At 43.9% G+C, this 18,431-nt stretch overlaps 1 protein-coding gene across 1 annotated transcript in view; it reads left to right on the top strand.

The window, feature by feature from the left end:
• ppp2r2bb (protein phosphatase 2, regulatory subunit B, beta b) overlaps positions 1 to 18,431 on the top strand; it is a 232,351-nt gene that overhangs the window by 187,995 nt on the left and 25,925 nt on the right. The window contains exons 5-6 of the mRNA XM_078231655.1: positions 3,764 to 3,941; positions 6,931 to 7,095. Coding sequence (XP_078087781.1) covers positions 3,764 to 3,941; positions 6,931 to 7,095 — 343 coding nt within the window. The remainder of the gene's footprint in view (positions 1 to 3,763; positions 3,942 to 6,930; positions 7,096 to 18,431) is intronic.

Genomic DNA, 18,431 nt, shown 5'->3' with positions numbered 1-18,431 from the left:
GCAACATCTGTTCTTGATTTTTGTTTGGAATTGTTTAAAATAAAGTGAACACCAATCATTGAGAAATTTCACCATCATTGAGTGCCCCACCCACTACAGTAAAAGCTTTCCCATTTCCTACCCTTACCCTAGCTTCTCTATCTTTATCCCCTCCTCTCCTGAAATTCCTGGCTGGCACTGGGTGCTGCATCCACTCGTGCCCTCTTCCCCCATATTCACTGTGCATCTATGTGCGTACGGGTCCAGAATGCAAGGGTTGACTGGATTTAACAGTATGAAGACCTCTCAGGTGAGCCAAATCCCGACCTCAACCAAGAGCCATGCATGACTGAACTTTCCAGCAGGGATCACTGACGAATGATCAGGAGCAGGTAGCACTGGATGATCTGGATGATCACTGGAAGGTCGTGAATGTAGCCCAATCCATCACGCAAACCAGCCTCCCATCCACTGACTCTGTCTACACTTCCTGCTGCCTTGGCAAAGCAGCCAACATAATTAAGGACCCCACGCTCCCCGGACATTCTCTCTTCCACCTTCTTCCATCGGGAAAAAGATACAAAAGTCTGAGGTCACGTACCAACCGACTCAAGAACAGCTTCTTCCCTGCTGCCATCAGACTTTTGAATGGACTTACCTTGCATTAAGTTGATCTTTCTCTACACCCTAGCTATGACTGTAACACTACATTCTGCACTCTCTTCTTTCCTTCTTGTAGAGTGCGCAAGAAACAATACTTTTCACTATGTTAATACATGTGACAATAATAAATCAAATCAAATCTTTAGTCTTTCCTCTGCTCCAGCCCAGAGACCAAATGTAATTTTTCTTCCCTCCTTACCTCCCCAACCCCATCGTGTCCCCCTTACCCTACCATACATCAAACATGAAACCCTACAATTTTTCTCAATCTTGTAATGAGACAGAGAATTTAATCAACTGAGCTGTTAAGTCTTTTTTTGTAACTGTGATATGGAATTTCTTAACTAAGGACAGTGCCACTGAATTTGCACCCTTACAGCCTGGGCAGAAATCTCTATCAGAACACACAATTTATCCATTATCAAATCTGCCTGAGTGCTTCCTGATTGGAGTCAGAGGGCCCTATTTTGCCATTTTGATTCTAAGTGCTGGGCGGACTTGAAACTTGGAGTGTTTCAGATCTGACTTTTAGACGCCCCATACGCACCCCCTCATGCATTCTGCCTGAAAAAATATCAGCAATTCCAAATTGCGCTGTACAAGCCTGTGGGCAGGGCTTAACGCGCCCAAAATCCTGCAACTCCAATCGGCGCCTCCAACTGCGCATGCGTAGGAAAAGAAAATGAAAGAATGCCGCTCCCCTGCCACATCGCTCCCGGGCCGGATAATGCATCCTCCTGGCCCCCATAAACATTGCCCCACCCCCACAACATTACTGACCCCCTTATCCCCCAGCCCCTTCGCCACCCAGACCGATCATGGGTTCCTCCCCCCTTCCCCCTCATTGATCTCAGGCACAGTGGCAGCGGACCCCCCCCCTTCCCCCTCACTGATCACAGGCAGAGTGGAAGCGGACACCCCTCCCCCTCATTGATCTCAGGCACAGTGGCAGCGGACCCCCCCCTTCCCCCTCAGTGATCTCAGGCACAGTGGCAGTGGACCCCCCCCCCCAACTGATCTAAAGCAGAGAGCCGTCGGACGCTCGGCCCTTACCTCATCACTAACTTGTGGAGCATGCCTGTTTCGCGTGGATTCTGGAGGGGTAAACGCGGTGGTAAAGAGGGAAGTGCTCATTCAGTCAAGTTAAATGCATGCAAATGCATTTAAATGGCTGTCGTGCCCATTTTGGGTGCAGTTCCATCGTGACCACTTTCAGGCCTTGGTGAAGAGGGAACCGACACAGAGGCGGGTGCCTCACGCCTGACTTTACCAAGTTTCCACGTCTGAAAACGGGCGCAATTTGATGGTAATATCGGGCCCAGAGAGTTGAACTTTCGGCAAGTTTTATAATAGGCAAGTAATACACTCCAACAGGTGACATTTACCTGCCCTTTTCATTTCTATGCCCCTTGTTTCATTACAATAGAGCAGTGGTTTATGTGATTGGATTAGTAACCCAGAGAAGTGGACTAATCAACCAGAGATTGAGGATTCAAATCCCAACATGGTAGTTTGAGAGTTTGAATTCAGTTTAAAAATATGGAATTAAAACATTGGTATCAGTAAAAGTGATCATGAAGCTGTCGAATTATTGTAAAAACCCAATAAGTTCCTTAATGTTCTTTGGGGAATACCTGCTGCCCTTACCTAGCCTGATCTAGATGTAATTAGTGCCAGATCAGTGTGTTAAATCTCACTTTTCCCTAAAGTGTCCTGGGAAACCAATCAGTTTAATCGAGGCAACTAGAATTGAGCAATAAATGCTGACCTTTTCAGTGATATCCACATCCAGAGAAAGAATAATCACCTTTTGTTTAATGGTTATGCAGGAATGTTCTACTTTGTCCTTGCCACCTGTTTCCGCTGCTGGTGATGATGTGCCATTGTGGACTCCTCCACCATCCCCCCTCCACCTGCCCCCCCCACCTCCCCCCACTCCCATCCTCCCAAACTTCACAAATTATAAACCAATGTGTCCTTCCGCCCTCTCCCCAACTCCCAACTCTTTCCCCAAGGATTGCCTGTCAGTCAACACCACGCAGCATCGTGACACTTTGTGCTGATCCTATACCTGAAGGATCAATCTGCATCTGAAAGTGTGTTGTGTCGCATGGCTTGTAGAGACATTAGTATGTTCTTTCCTTTCTTATTTTCTCTTTCCCCTCAACTTCTTCCACCTTCTGTCTTTTGCCTCTTTTTTTCTTTTCCTACCACCATCGATGGTGGGTTAGCCCTGTCCCATCTCCAACATGTAAGACATACAGTGTAACTCACTATCAAGAAGAGTAGTTGAGGGGAATAGTGTAGATCTTTGAAACTGTCTTCCCCGGAGAGCAGTGGGGGCAGGATCAGTAAATATTTCTAAGGCAGAGGTAGATAACTTTTGACTCCCTTGTTAGTCAAGAATCTATCGGGGATAGGTGGAATGTGGAGTTGAGGCCTCAATCAGATTGAATGGAGGCGCAGGCTCGAGGGGCCAAATGGCTTACTTCTGCTTCTAATGCGTAGGTTCATTTGTATGTTCATATAGATGCCTTTAAGGCAAAGCTAGACAACTTCATGCGAGGGAAAGGAATAGATATATTGATTGGGTTAAATGGGCAGCATGGTGGCACAGTGGTTTGCACTGCTGCCTCACAGTGCCAGGGACCGGGTTCAATTCCAGCCTCAGGTCACTGTCTGTGTGGAGTTTGCTCATTCTCCCCGTGTCTGCGTGGGTTTCCTCCAGATGCTTCAGTTTCCTCCCACACTCCAAAAATGTGCACGTCAGGTTGATTGACCATGCCAAATTGTCCCTTGGTGTCAAGGGGATTAGCAGGGTAATATGTGGGCCTGGGTGGGATTGTTGTCAGTGCAGACTTGATGGGCCAAATGGCCTCCTTCTGCACTGTAGGATTCTATGATTCTATGAAATCGAACAGGTTGTAGGAGGCTTGTGTGGAATGTAAACTAGAGCAGAGTTTCTGTGCCACACACTCCGTGTACAGATTATGTGGAGATATCACTTCCCTTTGATGAGTGTGTAGTGGGAACACAATGCTGGAGTACAATGTTGGTTGGCCTGATATATTATTAAGCTCTGCACTTCGTTTCTCAGACTGATGTATGTTCTTGTCCCCAGGTGCCAGTGCTGAGGCCCATGGATTTGATGGTGGAGGCCAGCCCTAGAAGAGTGTTTGCCAATGCTCATACATATCACATCAACTCCATATCAGTAAATAGCGACTATGAGACATACATGTCAGCTGATGACTTGAGGATAAATCTTTGGCACCTGGAGATTACCAACCGAAGCTTCAGTATCCTTCAACTGCAGAAGGTTTTGCATCAATAAGCAATTTTTTCATGTTACTGTGACTGAGATCAATGGAAGAGTGGCAGATGGTTGCACCTGATAGAATCCTGAATTATGTTGGGGCCAGAGATGAAGCAAATGAAGGTTCTGTGCCACTGAGAGCCACCTCCCTGCAACCGATCACCCTCCTTCTCCCCCACAAGCCCCTTTCCTCCTTGATCTCCTTTGCATTTGGAAGGAAAATGTTTTGTCCTGTCAATGCAAGTAGTCATGATGTGGAGATGCCGGCGTTGGACTGGGGTAAACACAGTAAGAAGTTTAACAACACCAGGTTAAAGTCCAACAGGTTTATTTGGTAGCAAAAGCCACACAAGCTTTCGGAGCTGCAAGCCCCTTCTTCAGGTGAGTGGGAATTCTGTTCACAAACAGAGCATATAAAGACACAAACTCAATTTACATGAATAATGATCATTAAATAAACCTGTTGGACTTTAACCTGGTGTTGTTAAACTTCTTACAATGCAAGTAGCTCAGGGTTAATCAAACTTGCTTTTCAACTTACTTTCTTTCAGGAAATCCCTTTTGTTGTATCACTCTTACCCTCCCCCATGTCAATCATGGCAGGTGTGCTGGGAAATTTAATGACCTCATCCCATCTCGATCCCGGTATTGTGTGAGGGGACTCACACGTGTCACTGACAGCCCCTGATTTATGATGGTAATTATTGATGCTGATTCTCTGGTAACAGGTTTTGTTCCATCTGACACCAGCCCCTTTGTATCCAGTGCGAGTGAGAGGAGCAATTAAAATCATGATCAATAGTAAGTGGATTTAGAGGGCCCTGTAGTACTCAGAGCTGCGGCATGATCGAACATGGGAATGGGTTTGCCCCAAGGCTTCGCTTGCATCTCTGCTACTGTGACTGACTTTTTAATTTATCTCTTTTTATGAGAATGAGAAATCCTTGCAAGGAATGAAACTACTTAAGAGGTTATCCTTTGCTCTTTCAACTCCAGCAGAAAGTTAGTGCAGCAGGCTTGCTGTTTTAAATCTATATAGACAAAGGTAGTATTATTTTGTGATATATCCTGTGATAAAGGGTAAAAATAGAACTAGGAAAATCATATTGTCACCCTGGTAGGACAGAACATGAGAATTGCTGAAAAAGAGATATGGTGTTGAAGTTTTTTGTCTTGCACTCATCAGGACAAATGCAAGAATGCCAAATTCCAAAGCGAACAACAGACGGGATGAGATGCTGATTGATTGGCAAATCAGCTCTGATGTATTGTCGTGTGCTAAGAATTATACTGACAACAATTTAAGATTATCAAAGTTTACTTACACTTGCTGGAAACTACATACATTCGTATGTAAGGACCTGTCCTCTGCAGGCAAAAGGAATATATCCAGACATTGCACCTTTTTTGAACAAACAAAAGCATAGGGGACAATAGCTCCCTGGTATATCAGCGATGCCGATGTCTCAACCAGTCATAGTCAACTTGCCAACCAATCAGCACTCCTTTTCTCGAGCAATATAATTGTTGTTCCTTTTGAAATTTGGCATCCTTTCAAAAAGATCATTTTTAAGAGGTTTCAAGGGTGGAAACTATGTTTTCCATTATCATTTAGACCACTTTCTCTGAACTCTTAGCTTCATTTGATTTCTTTCATATTATTACTGTCAAGTGTGTGTTGACGTATTGACAGATGGGAGAAAAATTAAGCCTGCTAATAAATACACTCTGGTTCACCATTTTATAGAATTTGTTGTATGCCAGTTTTAGATTTTAATATCGTTTTTGGACCACAGGTAACTTTTAGAACATAATGATAGTGACAGCAAATGTCTTTGCTTCTATACTTAGATGGGGAAGGTGGAAGAAGCTTGAGTGGAGAATTAATCATAGAAACCCTACAGTGTAGAAAGACGGCATTTGGCCCATCGAGTCTACACCGACAACAATCCCACCCAGGAAGCTGGGAATCAAACCGATCCCGGATGCTGTGAGGCAGCAATGCTAACCACTGTGCCACTGCGCTGCTAGTTCATGCTAGCATGAGCTGGTTGGGCCAAATGGCCTTTTTCTGTGTTGTATACTCCGTGATTTCTTTTGAAGGAGTAGCAGACTAGCAGAGACAAAAGCTTCCAATTCGGCTTGCCAGGTCTGGCTGAACTTTTTCATATAAGTATTGTCACATGATCTCTGCCTCCATTTAGCCCTCTCACCGACAGTGCACATTCATCCTGTGCATTGTCGTCCCACAGCTAATGGGAAAGTGAATAGATTCTTTGTTAACAAATTGGACGATTCTTGAACTGTCGGTCCAAGAGCCCTGTTTCTGATATAACTAGTAAACAAAAGTGGTCAAATTGTTTTCTTGTAAAGCACATTTTATTTTATAAATGCCCCAATATTTTTTTCTCTGGATTGTTTGAAGCAGTGTCCTGGAGATTAATTTTATAAATCCTGGAGGGTTGGTGACCCTATCCCTGACATCCAAGTGCAAGATGTCCAGATTCAGAGTCCCTTTTTGTGGCTTTGTGAGCTAATCTATGCTGAGGCAGTGATCTGAGATGCTACAGTTGCCCTCAATGCCCTGGGCATTAAATTCTTACATATATTATGCTTTAATGCAGTTGAACTAACTTCACCCTTTTGTATTCCAGCCCCCTTAAGACTCTATGATCTTTTAAATTTAATGGAAAGAAAGATGAAGAATTTATATTGCGCCTTTCATGATATCAACACTCCAAGAACATTTTACAGTCACTGTTGTAGTGCAGGGCAACGTGGCAGCCAATTTGCACACAGTAAAGTGATGACAGATGGTGGTTATTAACTCTAAACCTATTCCCCAGTTGATTTGCCATTTGAGTAATCCAGGACACTGGGTGTTCAGTATAATGTTATATATTTGTATATGGCAGTGGGGTTGTGGACATTGTATTAGAAACTGGTTGTTTCCTTAAATTACGGTCTTTCAGATATTGTAGATATAAAGCCGGCCAACATGGAAGAGCTGACGGAGGTGATCACGGCGGCAGAATTTCACCCGCACCAGTGTAACATGTTTGTGTACAGCAGCAGTAAAGGGACGATTCGACTGTGTGACATGCGGGCATCAGCGCTGTGTGATAAGCATTCCAAACGTAAGTGCCCACCTCAATATGCAATTGTGCCGCTTGCTAATGGTTTTGCTCACCGTCCTTCACCTTAACCACTATCTATCCTCAGTGGCCAATCCGACGAATGGGTTCTAGCAAGTAGGCACCCTTCTGCAAGTCCTGGGCAGCTACCAAGTGGAAGCCAGGCACTTCCACACAAGGAGAAAGGATAAGTGACAGGACCAACAGTTCCATTATACCGCAAGCAGAGTACTGATGATGCTGAAAATTGGGAAATGCTGGAATCCGTTATGAAGGAGGGAGTAGCAGGACATTTAGAAAATCATAATCCAATCAGGCAGAGTCAACATAGTTTTGTGAAATCGTCTTTGACAAATTTATTAGAACTCTTTAAAGTTGTAAAAAGCAGAGTGGATAAAAGGGATACAGTAGATGTAGTGTATTTGTATTTTCAAAAGGCATTTGATAAGATGCCACATAAAACGTTGCCAGACACAATAAAAGCTTATGGTGTTGGGGGAGAAAAATTAATATGGATAGAAGACTGGCGAACAAGAATCAGTATCAGGATAAATGACTCATTTTCAGAAATAACAAACTGTTACTAATAGAGTGCCGCAGGGATCAGTGCTGGGCCCTCAACAATTTATGAGCTGTGTTTATGACTTAGAGGAATAGACCAAGTGTATTGTAGTCAAATTTGCTGATGATACACAGATAGGTAGGAAAGTAAGTTGTGAGGAGGCTACAGAGAGTCTGCAAAAGGATATAGATAGGTTTAAGTGAGCAGCAAAAAAGTTGGCAGGTGCAATAAAATGTGGGACAATGTGAAATTTTCCACTTTGGCAGGAAAAATATTTAAATGAGAGACTATAGAACACTGCAGTACAGAGGGATCTATGGGTCCTTCAACATAAATCACAGAAGCCTGAATTTTCGCTTCCAAGGCAGATAGCATGAATCGAGAAATCTCAGCACTGGGGATTTCATGTGTCCCCAGCTAGCATTTCTTCAGTGGGAGGTCGGAAAGCAGGGTGAAATGTCGTCACTTAGAGCGTCGTCAGTCTGTGGAATTCTCTTCCCCGGAGAGCAGTGGAGGCTGAGTCAGTAAAGATATTCAAGACCGAGTTGAGAAGATTTTTAATCAACAAGGGAGCCCAGCGTTATAGGGGACCAGGCAGGAAACTGGAGTTGAGACCCCAATCAGATCAGCCACTATCTTATTGACTTGCAGAGCAGCCTCAAGAGGCCGAATGGCCTACTCTTGCTCCTCTTCCTTCTGTTCTCATGAAATGAAGACTCAAGATATTAAAGTGAATGGGACAGGATAGATAAGAAATTGATTAAAGTACAGAAAGCAAGAAGTAGGGGGAAATAATGTTTTTGAAACTGGAGGGATATGAACAGTAGTGTCTCCAAAGGGTTGGTTTGTGTACTTTTAAGCCATACAGATCAAAATATCCTAGATTCAACACTCAATTTGCGCTGGTTTAACTTGTCTTGTTCAGGCAACAAAACAGAGTGCTGTAATTGCCTCAATGACTCTAGATGAGGGAGGGGAAAAAAACCATTCACCAAGTGTGTGTATGTGCATGCGTGATTCTATATCTGAGAGATGTGGAGAGGATTCAGGTTCAGCAGTGAGTTTCTGCAGCCTCTTCCATGCTGAACAGGCTGACTGACACTGACTGCCTACCTCACACATGAAGTGTGGTTATTTGGGATTTTAGTGTGGGACAGCAGGTATCCATATTACAGCATCAGCCAACACCTTTACAACAAACAAAAATAATCTTAAATGGGTAAGCAGTTGACAGCCAACGCAGCTGGGTGGGCCAAATGGCCTTTCTCTCTCTGCTGTAACATTTTTTAATTCTATGAAGTGTTGATGCTGCACAGTTCTCAACATCATAGTTACATAGATGTAACCTCAAGTGACAGAATGTTTCATGAAGATCTTGTATGATACAATTTCCAGCCAGATCCTCGCGATCAATAAAAATACACGCAGCATCTCAGAAATCTATCCCACCTTGTCTACATGTGCTTCGCCCCACTTTATCCTACACTTGGTGAGATTTGTGATTTTTCCTCTATTCCTTTTCCAGCTATGCTGCTTCTATTTCCCCAGAAGTCTGTCAAAAGCACTGTTTCCAAACCTAATTCTTCAACCTTCCTTCCTTCTCTAATCAGCAGATATATAAAAGCTTGGCATTGCCTGACCACCACTGCCTAAATTGCCTCCGCCTCTTGAACCATGACGGTGTGCTGCACTCCACGCCTTTGCCCTTCACTTTGGTTTCTTCTTGTATTTTTACCAGAGTCCACATTATATGTTCTGCCTTTTTTGCCCTGCATTGTGACAAATTCACTGCAATTTCTAACGTCCAATTAGTGAAGTGCCACAGAGTGATTTCCGAGCACAGTGTACTTTAAATATTCTGCCTGTCTTCATTATTGTGCCTCATTCTTAATCCCCTGCCCCTCCCCCTCCATCACCGCAGGATTATATTGCTGTGGTCTACCTATCATTCACTGTCCATCAGAGTTTTCCATGTGAATGTTTCATCACATCATGATTGCAATATTTGTTAAGGATCTGATAAGCAATGTACATCATTCAAATCTGTCAGATGAAGGGTGTTATTAAGAGATTGGATCAGAGCACTGATGTTTCATCACTCAAATCCAGCTGAGATCTGAGTGTATGAAAAATATACTGTTTTATATCAATAAAGTGTAACAGGGATAAAGTGCTGCTTCATAGCACCAGGGACCCAGGTTCAAATCCAGCCTGGGTGTCTGTCTGTGTGGAGTTTGCAAGTTCCCCCCATGTCTGCGTGGGTTTTCCCCAGATCTGTTTCCTCCCACAGTCTAAATACATGCAGGTTAGGTAGATTGGCTACACTAAATTGCCCTTAGATTGACTGTGTGTGTGAGTTTGAGTGTGGCTAGGCTTGATATAGTGTAATGCCCCTCAGGCTATGTGCCCCTCAGGCTATAAGCCCCTGGCGTCAAACTTAACGACCTGTTCCAGGAATAATTAACTACAGAAACAGAGAAAAGTCTGACCTATGCACTGTCGGAGTGTGGAAAGGTTGAGAAAGAGAGATGCAAGGCTTGGAATATATTACACAGCCAGATATTTGAAATATACCATGGTGAAGTATTTTTACCTGGTTTACAAAAAGCTATTGCTTTTTAAATTTAATTTAGGATAATTGGCAAAAGAACCAGAGTTGTGATGAGTATTTTCATTAAGCGGTGTGTTACGATGACCTGGAATGCACTGCCTGCAAGGGTGGTGGAAGCAGGTTCAACATTCATTTTAAAAAGGGAATTGAATAGATATTTGAAAGAGAAAAGATTTGAGGGCTTTGCGGAAATAGCAAGAGAGTGAGACTAATTGGGCAGTTCTTACAAAGAGTTGGCACTGACACAATGTGCCAATGTGCTGTATCACACTATGGTTCTATTATAACAAAACTGCAAAAGAGTAGAAGTCAAATTAATCAAATCATCCAGGAAGCAGATCTAACTCAGAAGAAAACTGAAATAGCCAAATAGATTGAAGTAAGGAAGTAAAAAGGGAATCAAAACAAGAAATGCTGGAATCACTCAACAGGTCAGGCAGCATCTGCGAGAGAGAGAGGATGGGATTCTCCCAAAAGAATTCTAAGCGTTGAATTTGCTTAAAAACTGGAGTAAATCCTTTTGGGTTTTTCAGCGGGATTTTCAAAATGAATTTCCCACACTCTCTGCACTGCAGAGTGCACTAACGTGAATCACTCTGAAAAGTGGTAGGTGGGGCCTATTCCCGCTGGAGAGGCCGGAAGCATAGCACTGAGTGGGCCACTACGCAAGCATCGATCTATCAATGCTGAGATTGGCCTTTTGATCACTGGCCAGCTCCGCCACCCCTGCAATGCTACCTCTCCGAACTCCCATGGACTGATCACAGACACCCCAGATGTGTCAGGGCCAGCCCCAACCCCACCCCCCCCCCCCCCCCCCCCCGGGCAGGCTGAACCACCCCCCCAGGATAGGCAGATGGGAAAAGGGGGCGGGGTTGCATTGTTAGTAAGGAATGAAGTTAAATCTTTAGCAAGAAGTGATATAGGATCAGAAGGCATAGAATCTCTGTGGGTAGAGTTGAGGAATCGCAAAGGTAAAAAGACCCTGATGGGAGTTATGTTCAGGCCCCCTAGCAGTAGTCAGGATGTGGGGCAGAAAATAAATCAGGAGATAGAAAAGGCAATATTACAATAATCATGGGGGACTTCAATATGCAGGTGGACTGGGAAAATCAGGGAGGTAGTGGATCCCAAGAAAAGGAATTTGTGGAATGTCTAAGAGATGGTTTTTTGGAGCAGCTTATGACAGAACCTACTAGGAAACAGGCAATTCTGGATTTGGTGATGTGGAATGAGGCAGACTTGATTAGGGAACTTAAGGTGAAAGAACCCTTCGGGAGCAGTGACCACAATATGATAGAATTTACCCTGCAGTTTGAGAGGGAGAAGTTGGGATCAGATGTAACAGTATTACAATTAAACAAAGGTAACTACAAAGAAATGAGGAAGGAGCTGGCCAGAGCTGATTGGAAAGGGAGCCTAGCAGGGAAGACAGTGGAAGAGCAATGGCAGGAGTCTTTGAGAGTTATTCGGGAGGCACAACAGAAATTCATCCCAAGGAGGAACAAACACACTAAAGGGAGGGCAAGACATCCATGGCTGACGAGGGAAGTCAAGGACAGCATAAAAGCAAAAGAAAAAGCATACAAAGTGGCAAGGATTAAGTGGGAAGCCAGAGGATTGGGAAGCCCTTAACAGTGAGCAGAGGACAACTAAAAAAGCAATAAGGGAGGAGAAGATGAAATATGAGTGTAAGTTAGCTAGTAATATAAAAGAAGATAGGAAGAGTTTTTTTCAATATATAACAGGTAAGAGAGAGGCAGAAATAGCCATTGGACCACTGGAAAATGAGGCTGGAGAAGTAATAATAGGAAACAAAGCAATGCTTGAGGAGCTGAATAGTTACTTTGCAACAGTCTTCACGGTGGAAGACACCAGTGGGATGCCAAAGCTCCAGGAGAGTCAGGGAGCACAGGTGAGTGTAGTGGCCATCACTAAGGAGAAGGTTCTGAGGAAACTGAAAGGTCCAAAGGTAGATAAATCACCTGGACTGGATGGACTGCACCCCAGGGTTCTAAAAGAGATAGCTGAGGAAATTGCGGAGGCATTGGTGGTGATCTTTCAGGAATCACTGGAGGCAGGAAGGGTAAACACAGTAAGAATTTTAACTCTTAAAGAGTTAAAACTCTTACTGTGTTTACCCCAGTCCAACGTCGGCATCTCCACATCATGGCAGGAAGGGTACCAGAGGACTGGAAAGTAGTTAATGTAACACCGCTGTTTAAGAAGGGAGGGAGAGAACAGATGGGAAATTATAGGCCGGTTAGCCTGACTTTGGTCATTGGCAAGATTTTAGAGTCCATTATTCAAAGTGAGATCGCAGTATACTTGGAAGTGCATTATAAAGTAGGACTGAGTCAGCACGGTTTTGTCAAGGGGAGGTCGTATCTGACAAATCTGTTAGAGTTCTTTGAGGAGGTAACAAAGAAGTTATATAAAGAAGAACCAGTGGACATGATTTATTTAGATTTCCAGAAGGCCTTTGACAAGGTGCCGCATAGGAGAGTCTTAGGAGCAGGAATAGGCCTTTCAACTTCGCAAGCCTGGTCTTGCCGTTCAGATAGATCATGGCTGATCTGTATCGTAGACTCATTTACCCGCCTTATCTGCACGTTATGTGATAACATTACCTAACAGCAATCTATTGGTCATAAAAGCATCAGAACAGGGGTGATAGAGTCATAGAGGTTTACAGTATGGAAACAAGCCCTTCGGCCCAACTTGTCCATGCCGCCCTTATTTTTTTTTTAAAAACCCCTAAGCTAATCCCAATTGTCCGCATTTGGCCCATATCCCTCTATACCCATCGTACCCATGTAACTATCTAAATGCTTTTTAAAAGATAAAATTGTACCCGCCTCTACTACTACCTCTGGCAGCTTGTTCCAGACACTCACCACCCTCTGTGTGAAAACATTGCCCCTCTGGATCCTTTTGTATCTCTCCCCTCTCACCTTAAACCTATGCTCTCTAGTTTTAGACTCCCCTACCTTTGGGAAAAGATATTGACTATCTAGCTGATCTATGCCCCTTATTATTTTATAGACCTCTATAAGATCACCCCTAAGCCTCCTACGCTCCAGAGAAAAAGTCCCAGTCTATCCAGCCTCTCCAGATTTACTAGCATCCTAGTAAATCTTTTCTGCACTCTTTCTAGTTTAATAATAGCATTTCTATAATAGGGTGACCAGAACTGTACACAGTATTCCAAGTGTGGCCTTACTAATGTCTTGTACAACTTCAAAAAGACGTCCCAACTCCTGTATTCCATGTTCTGACCAATGAAACCAAGCATGCAGAATGCCTTCTTCACCACTCTGTCTACCTGTGACTCCACTTTCAAGGAGCTATGTACCTGTACCCCTAGGTCTCTTTGTTCTATAACTCTCCCCAACGCCCCACCATTCACTGAGAAAGTCCTGCTCTGGTTCAATCTGGTGGCACGGTAGCACAGTGGTTAGCACTGCTGCTTCACAGCTCCAGGGACCTGGGTTCGATTCCCGGCTTGGGTCACTGTCTGTGTGGAGTTTGTACATTCTCCTCATGTCTGCGTGGGTTTCCTCCGGGTGCTCCGGTTTCCTCCCACAGTCCAAAGATGTGCGGATTAGGTTGATTGGCCAGGATAAAAATTGCCCCTTAGAGTCCTGAGATGCGTAGGTGAGAGGGATTAGGGGGGTAAATATGTGGGGGTAGGGCCTGGGTGGGATTGTGGTCGGTGCAGACTCGATGGGCCGAATGGCCTCCTTCTGCACTGTAGGGTTTCTATAATCTACCAAAATGCATCACCTCGCATTTATCTAAATTAAACTCCATCTGCCATTCGTCAGCCCACGGGCCAATTGATCAAGATCCCGCTGCAATCCTCGATAATCTTCTTCGCTGTCCACTGTGCCACCAATCTTGGTGTCATCTGCAAACTTACTAACCATGCCTCCTAAATTCTTATCCAAATCATTAATATAAGTGGCAAATACCAGTAGATCCAGCAACAATCCCTGAGGCACACCGCTGGTCACAGGCCTCCAATTTGAAAAACAACCCTCAACATTCATCCTCTGTCTTCTGTCATCAAGCCAATTTTGTATCCATTTGGCTACCTCACCCTTATGGATCCCATAAGATTTAACCTTATGCAACAACCTACCAGTGGTACCTTGTCAAAGGCCTTGCTAAAGTCCATGTAGACAACATCAACTGCACTGCCCTCATCTACCGTCTTGGTGACCCCTCCTAAAAACCCAATCAAATTTGTGAGACATGATTTTCCACTCACAAAGCCATGCTGACTGTCCCGAAGCAGTCTTTGCATCTCTAAATGCCTGTAGATCCTGTCTCTCCAAATACCTTCCAACAACTTACCCACTACAGATGTGAGGCTCACCGGCCTGTTTCCCAGGCTTTTCCCTGCAGCCCATCTTAAACAAAGGCACATTTGCCACCCTCCAATCTTCAGACACTTGAAGGCGACACGGTGGCACAGTGGTTAGCACTGCTGCCTCACAGCGCCAGGGACCCGGGTTCGATTCTTGGCTTGGGTCACTGTCTGTGTGGAGTTTGCACTTTCTCCCCATGTCTGCGTGGGTTTCCTCCAGCTGCTCCGGTTTCCTCCCACATTCTGAAAGACGTGCTGGTTAGATGCTTTTCTCAACCGTGAATACTGATGAGAAATATTCATTTAGGATCTCGCCCATCTCTTGTGCATCCGCACATAGATGACTTTGTTGATCCTCAAGAAGCCCTACTCTCTCCCGCGTTACTCTTTTGTCCTTTATGTATTTGTGGAAGCTCTTTGGATTCTCCTTTGCCTTATCTGCCAAAGCAATCTCGTGTCCCTTTTTTGCCCTCCTGATTTCTCTCTTAATTCTACTACACCCTCTATATTCTTCAAGGGTTTTACCAGGAGTTAATCTTGATCAGCAAACATAGTGGTTGATAGGGGAAATGGACTTGCTACAAGTTAAGACATAGGTGGCAAGGTTTTGGATGACAAGGAACCAATCTAGGACAGCAGAGCTTTGGATGGCCTCAAGATTTTGGAGGGCAGAATGTGAGAGACTAGTGAGGAGTGTTTTTGAATAGTCAAGTCTAGAAGTAATGAAAGCATAAATTAGGGCTTCAATGACCACAAAGTCACGGAGGTGGAGAAAGGTAGTCTTGGTGATGACAGGTCAAAAGCACATCTAAGGATATGGTGTCAGTCTGATTTTTGTGCTGAGATGCTGGAGTGTGACTTGAACCCAGAACTTTGTGACTCAGAGACAAGAGTTCTACAAAATTAGCCATGCCATTTTCTTCCCTTCCTAACAGCACTTTTGGTAACTCTACACCACATGGATGCAGTCGTTCAAGAAGGAGGCTCACCACAACCTTCTCAAGGACAAGTAGGGATGAGCCACAAATATTGGCCTTGCTAGTGACACTACCATCCCATGAATGAAGAAAGAAAAATGTGCTCTAGCTTGAAGTGATCTCTTTGCTCCTCCATAGTTAGAGTGAAAAAAAATGGAAGAGGATGACAAGGAAAAGTAGGGGGAGTGGTCTGGAGAGCAGAGTCATCACTAAATTCCAGGGGCAGGTGATAGTTCTCGAGAGGAATAAGGGACAGCACAATTTTTGTTAATGAATTTATCTGACTTGGAAAACAGAAATAAAATTAGCTGAAGGGACAAAATGCTGGCTAGACTAGGGTGCCTCAGGACACTGTAAGCAGTGGTAGAAAGCCTTCAACTGCTCCTTGACAAGTAGATAGACTTTAGATGTTGAATAAAATGTGGACAAAACACAACCTCATAAGATTTTCTAATGTAAAATGTTGAGCTGTTGAGATCAGATTTTTCCATTCTAAAATATTGGGCTGAATTCTTTTGAAGCATACTACTCACTCTCTGCAGAGGAAAAGTTGGTCGCAAACCGACCGCCCGCAATGATAACATGCAGTTGGTGAAGGCCGAACTTCTGCCTCTCAATGGAAGGAAGTCTCACCTTTGCAGCTCTTGCAGTCTCACCAGTGCCAGAAGAGTGTAGTGGCTGATGATGGCACTGCAAGTAGCCCCTGCAAATAAGTGTCATGGATACCAGGCAAGTCTGGCGTTTCTTAGGGAGAGAGGGTTTGGGCACCCGAGTGAGTGGGGTGGAGGTAGGTTTTGGAGGCTATGCAGTGTGGCACAAAGGGTGTGTATGATATTGAAGGTGGGGTGCCATGATTCGCACTGGGCCTCCCCTGTTGAAGGTTCCCCTGCCTTCCTTCCTGTCATTTCACTAGCTTTGATCAAAAACCAGCCATCCCACTCCTGCCTGCCTTCCACTGACCAGCATATTCAGGGGCAGAGGTGGATTAAAACCCTTAATTGTCACTGAATTGGGCAGTTAAGGGCCTCAATAGGCCTAAGGGTGGGCAGCCGAGTGGGTGCATTACCCACACCCCCTGTATTATGGGTGGGCAGAAAGGCAATTCATCCAGCCTATTTTGCGTGCCCCCTTGCTGAAAACACTGCAGTGGGGGGGCCTATAAAATGCACCCCATTGATACAAGCTTGTGACACTGAGGAAACTTATGTGATCAGGAAGTTGCTTTTTAAATCGCTGCTTCCATAATGTTTCTGGGGATGAAATGCACCACTTGGTATTGTACTGAGCTAGATAACTCAGGAAGGCTCTGTGTCTGGACTGTGGTGAATGTTTTGGGCTTGGATAGAGAAAGAAAGATTTGCATTAATATAGCTCCTCTCATAACAGTTTTTGACAGAATAAGCATTGACACTGCTGTGTCAGCTGTTAAGTTGGAGCTGCAGTCGGTTTTATGGTAGGATTTGCAGCAAGTAGAGTCTCCTTACTCAGTAAACAGCTTACTTAACCACAATCTCTACCTATTACAGAGAACAGAACTCAGGATCAAAACTCTCCTGGGAGTCACTCAGGATTGTTTCTCCAGCAAAACGTAATGAGTGGGGGATGAGTGTGATGCGAGTTATGTGCTAAAACCAATCCCAGTCACTTAGAACAAGGTAGTCTCCAGGCATGAAGGAGGAATTACCCAGTCAACTCTTAAAGGCCGAAATTCAATGAGGTCCGAAGAATGACCTCTCCAGGAAAGTTGCAAGTTGATACCTTTAAATTTCTCAAAGATCTTAACTGGATAATGGACCAGAAGGAATCTATGCAACCATGTACAATAAACCATAAATGGGTTTAGTCAAGAAGCAGAGAGAAACTGGGGAAGAGAAGTTGAATAAATAACTAAGGTTTAATGTTTGGTAGGATGGAGGTAGAATAGATGTTTTCAGTTGAGGAAACTATAAGTATATAGTCACCAATAAATGCAACAGGTAATTCAGGACAAACCATTTCAACTGAAACTGGCTCGAATGTGGAGCAGACTACCACACAGGATAGTTAAGACAAATGGCTTAGCTGCATTTAGGGGAAGCTGATTATCTCCAGGAGAGAGAAAGGAATAGAAGTTTATGTCGATAGGGTCAGATATAGTAGGGCACGAGGTTCATATGGAGCATAAATCTCAACACGGACCAGTTTTTAATATCAGCATGGACCTTACATCTGTGCTGTAAATATGTAATATATATTTAGAAATATAAAGATAACTTCTCAACATTGCCTCTTATTATCAAGTTATGTACTCAATGTGTGCAGGTTCTTCAGTGAATTTTATATAACTGTCACACCTGAGAATTGCACAGGTAAAACAATTCCAGTTTTATACAATGCATGGCTATTTTCTCTGAGTTTATACCTACCTCTGGTAACAGCAGCATTGACTTCAACAACTCTCAATAAACACTCAATAGCAACTGGCATTTATATATTGCTCCTTTACTATAGTAAACTGTCTCAAGGTGTTTCACAGGAGCATTACCAAATGACACCAAGCCACATCAGGAAATATTAGGGACAGGTGACCAAACGCTTGGTCAAAGAGGTTGGTTTTAAGGATAGGTGGAGGCTTAAATAAAGAAAAATCCCTTTGTAGCACTAGTATCAGTAACCAGTTTTGTTGCCTCGAATCTCTTCTGCATAGATGCTACATTTTTGATTGATAACATTACCTACAGCATAGAGCGGTTAAGCCTGAAGAACTGTGCTGTCCGGAAGCTGCAATCCCATTTTCCCAATTTCCCTATTAAATAGATGTGATTGTTCCAGCTCCTG

Source organism: Mustelus asterias, chromosome 16 (genome assembly GCF_964213995.1).
Source record: "Mustelus asterias chromosome 16, sMusAst1.hap1.1, whole genome shotgun sequence".
In the NCBI taxonomy this organism is placed as follows: Eukaryota; Metazoa; Chordata; class Chondrichthyes; order Carcharhiniformes; family Triakidae; genus Mustelus; species Mustelus asterias.
Note: the sequence above shows the minus strand (reverse complement) of the source record. Positions and strands in the feature narration are given on the sequence as shown.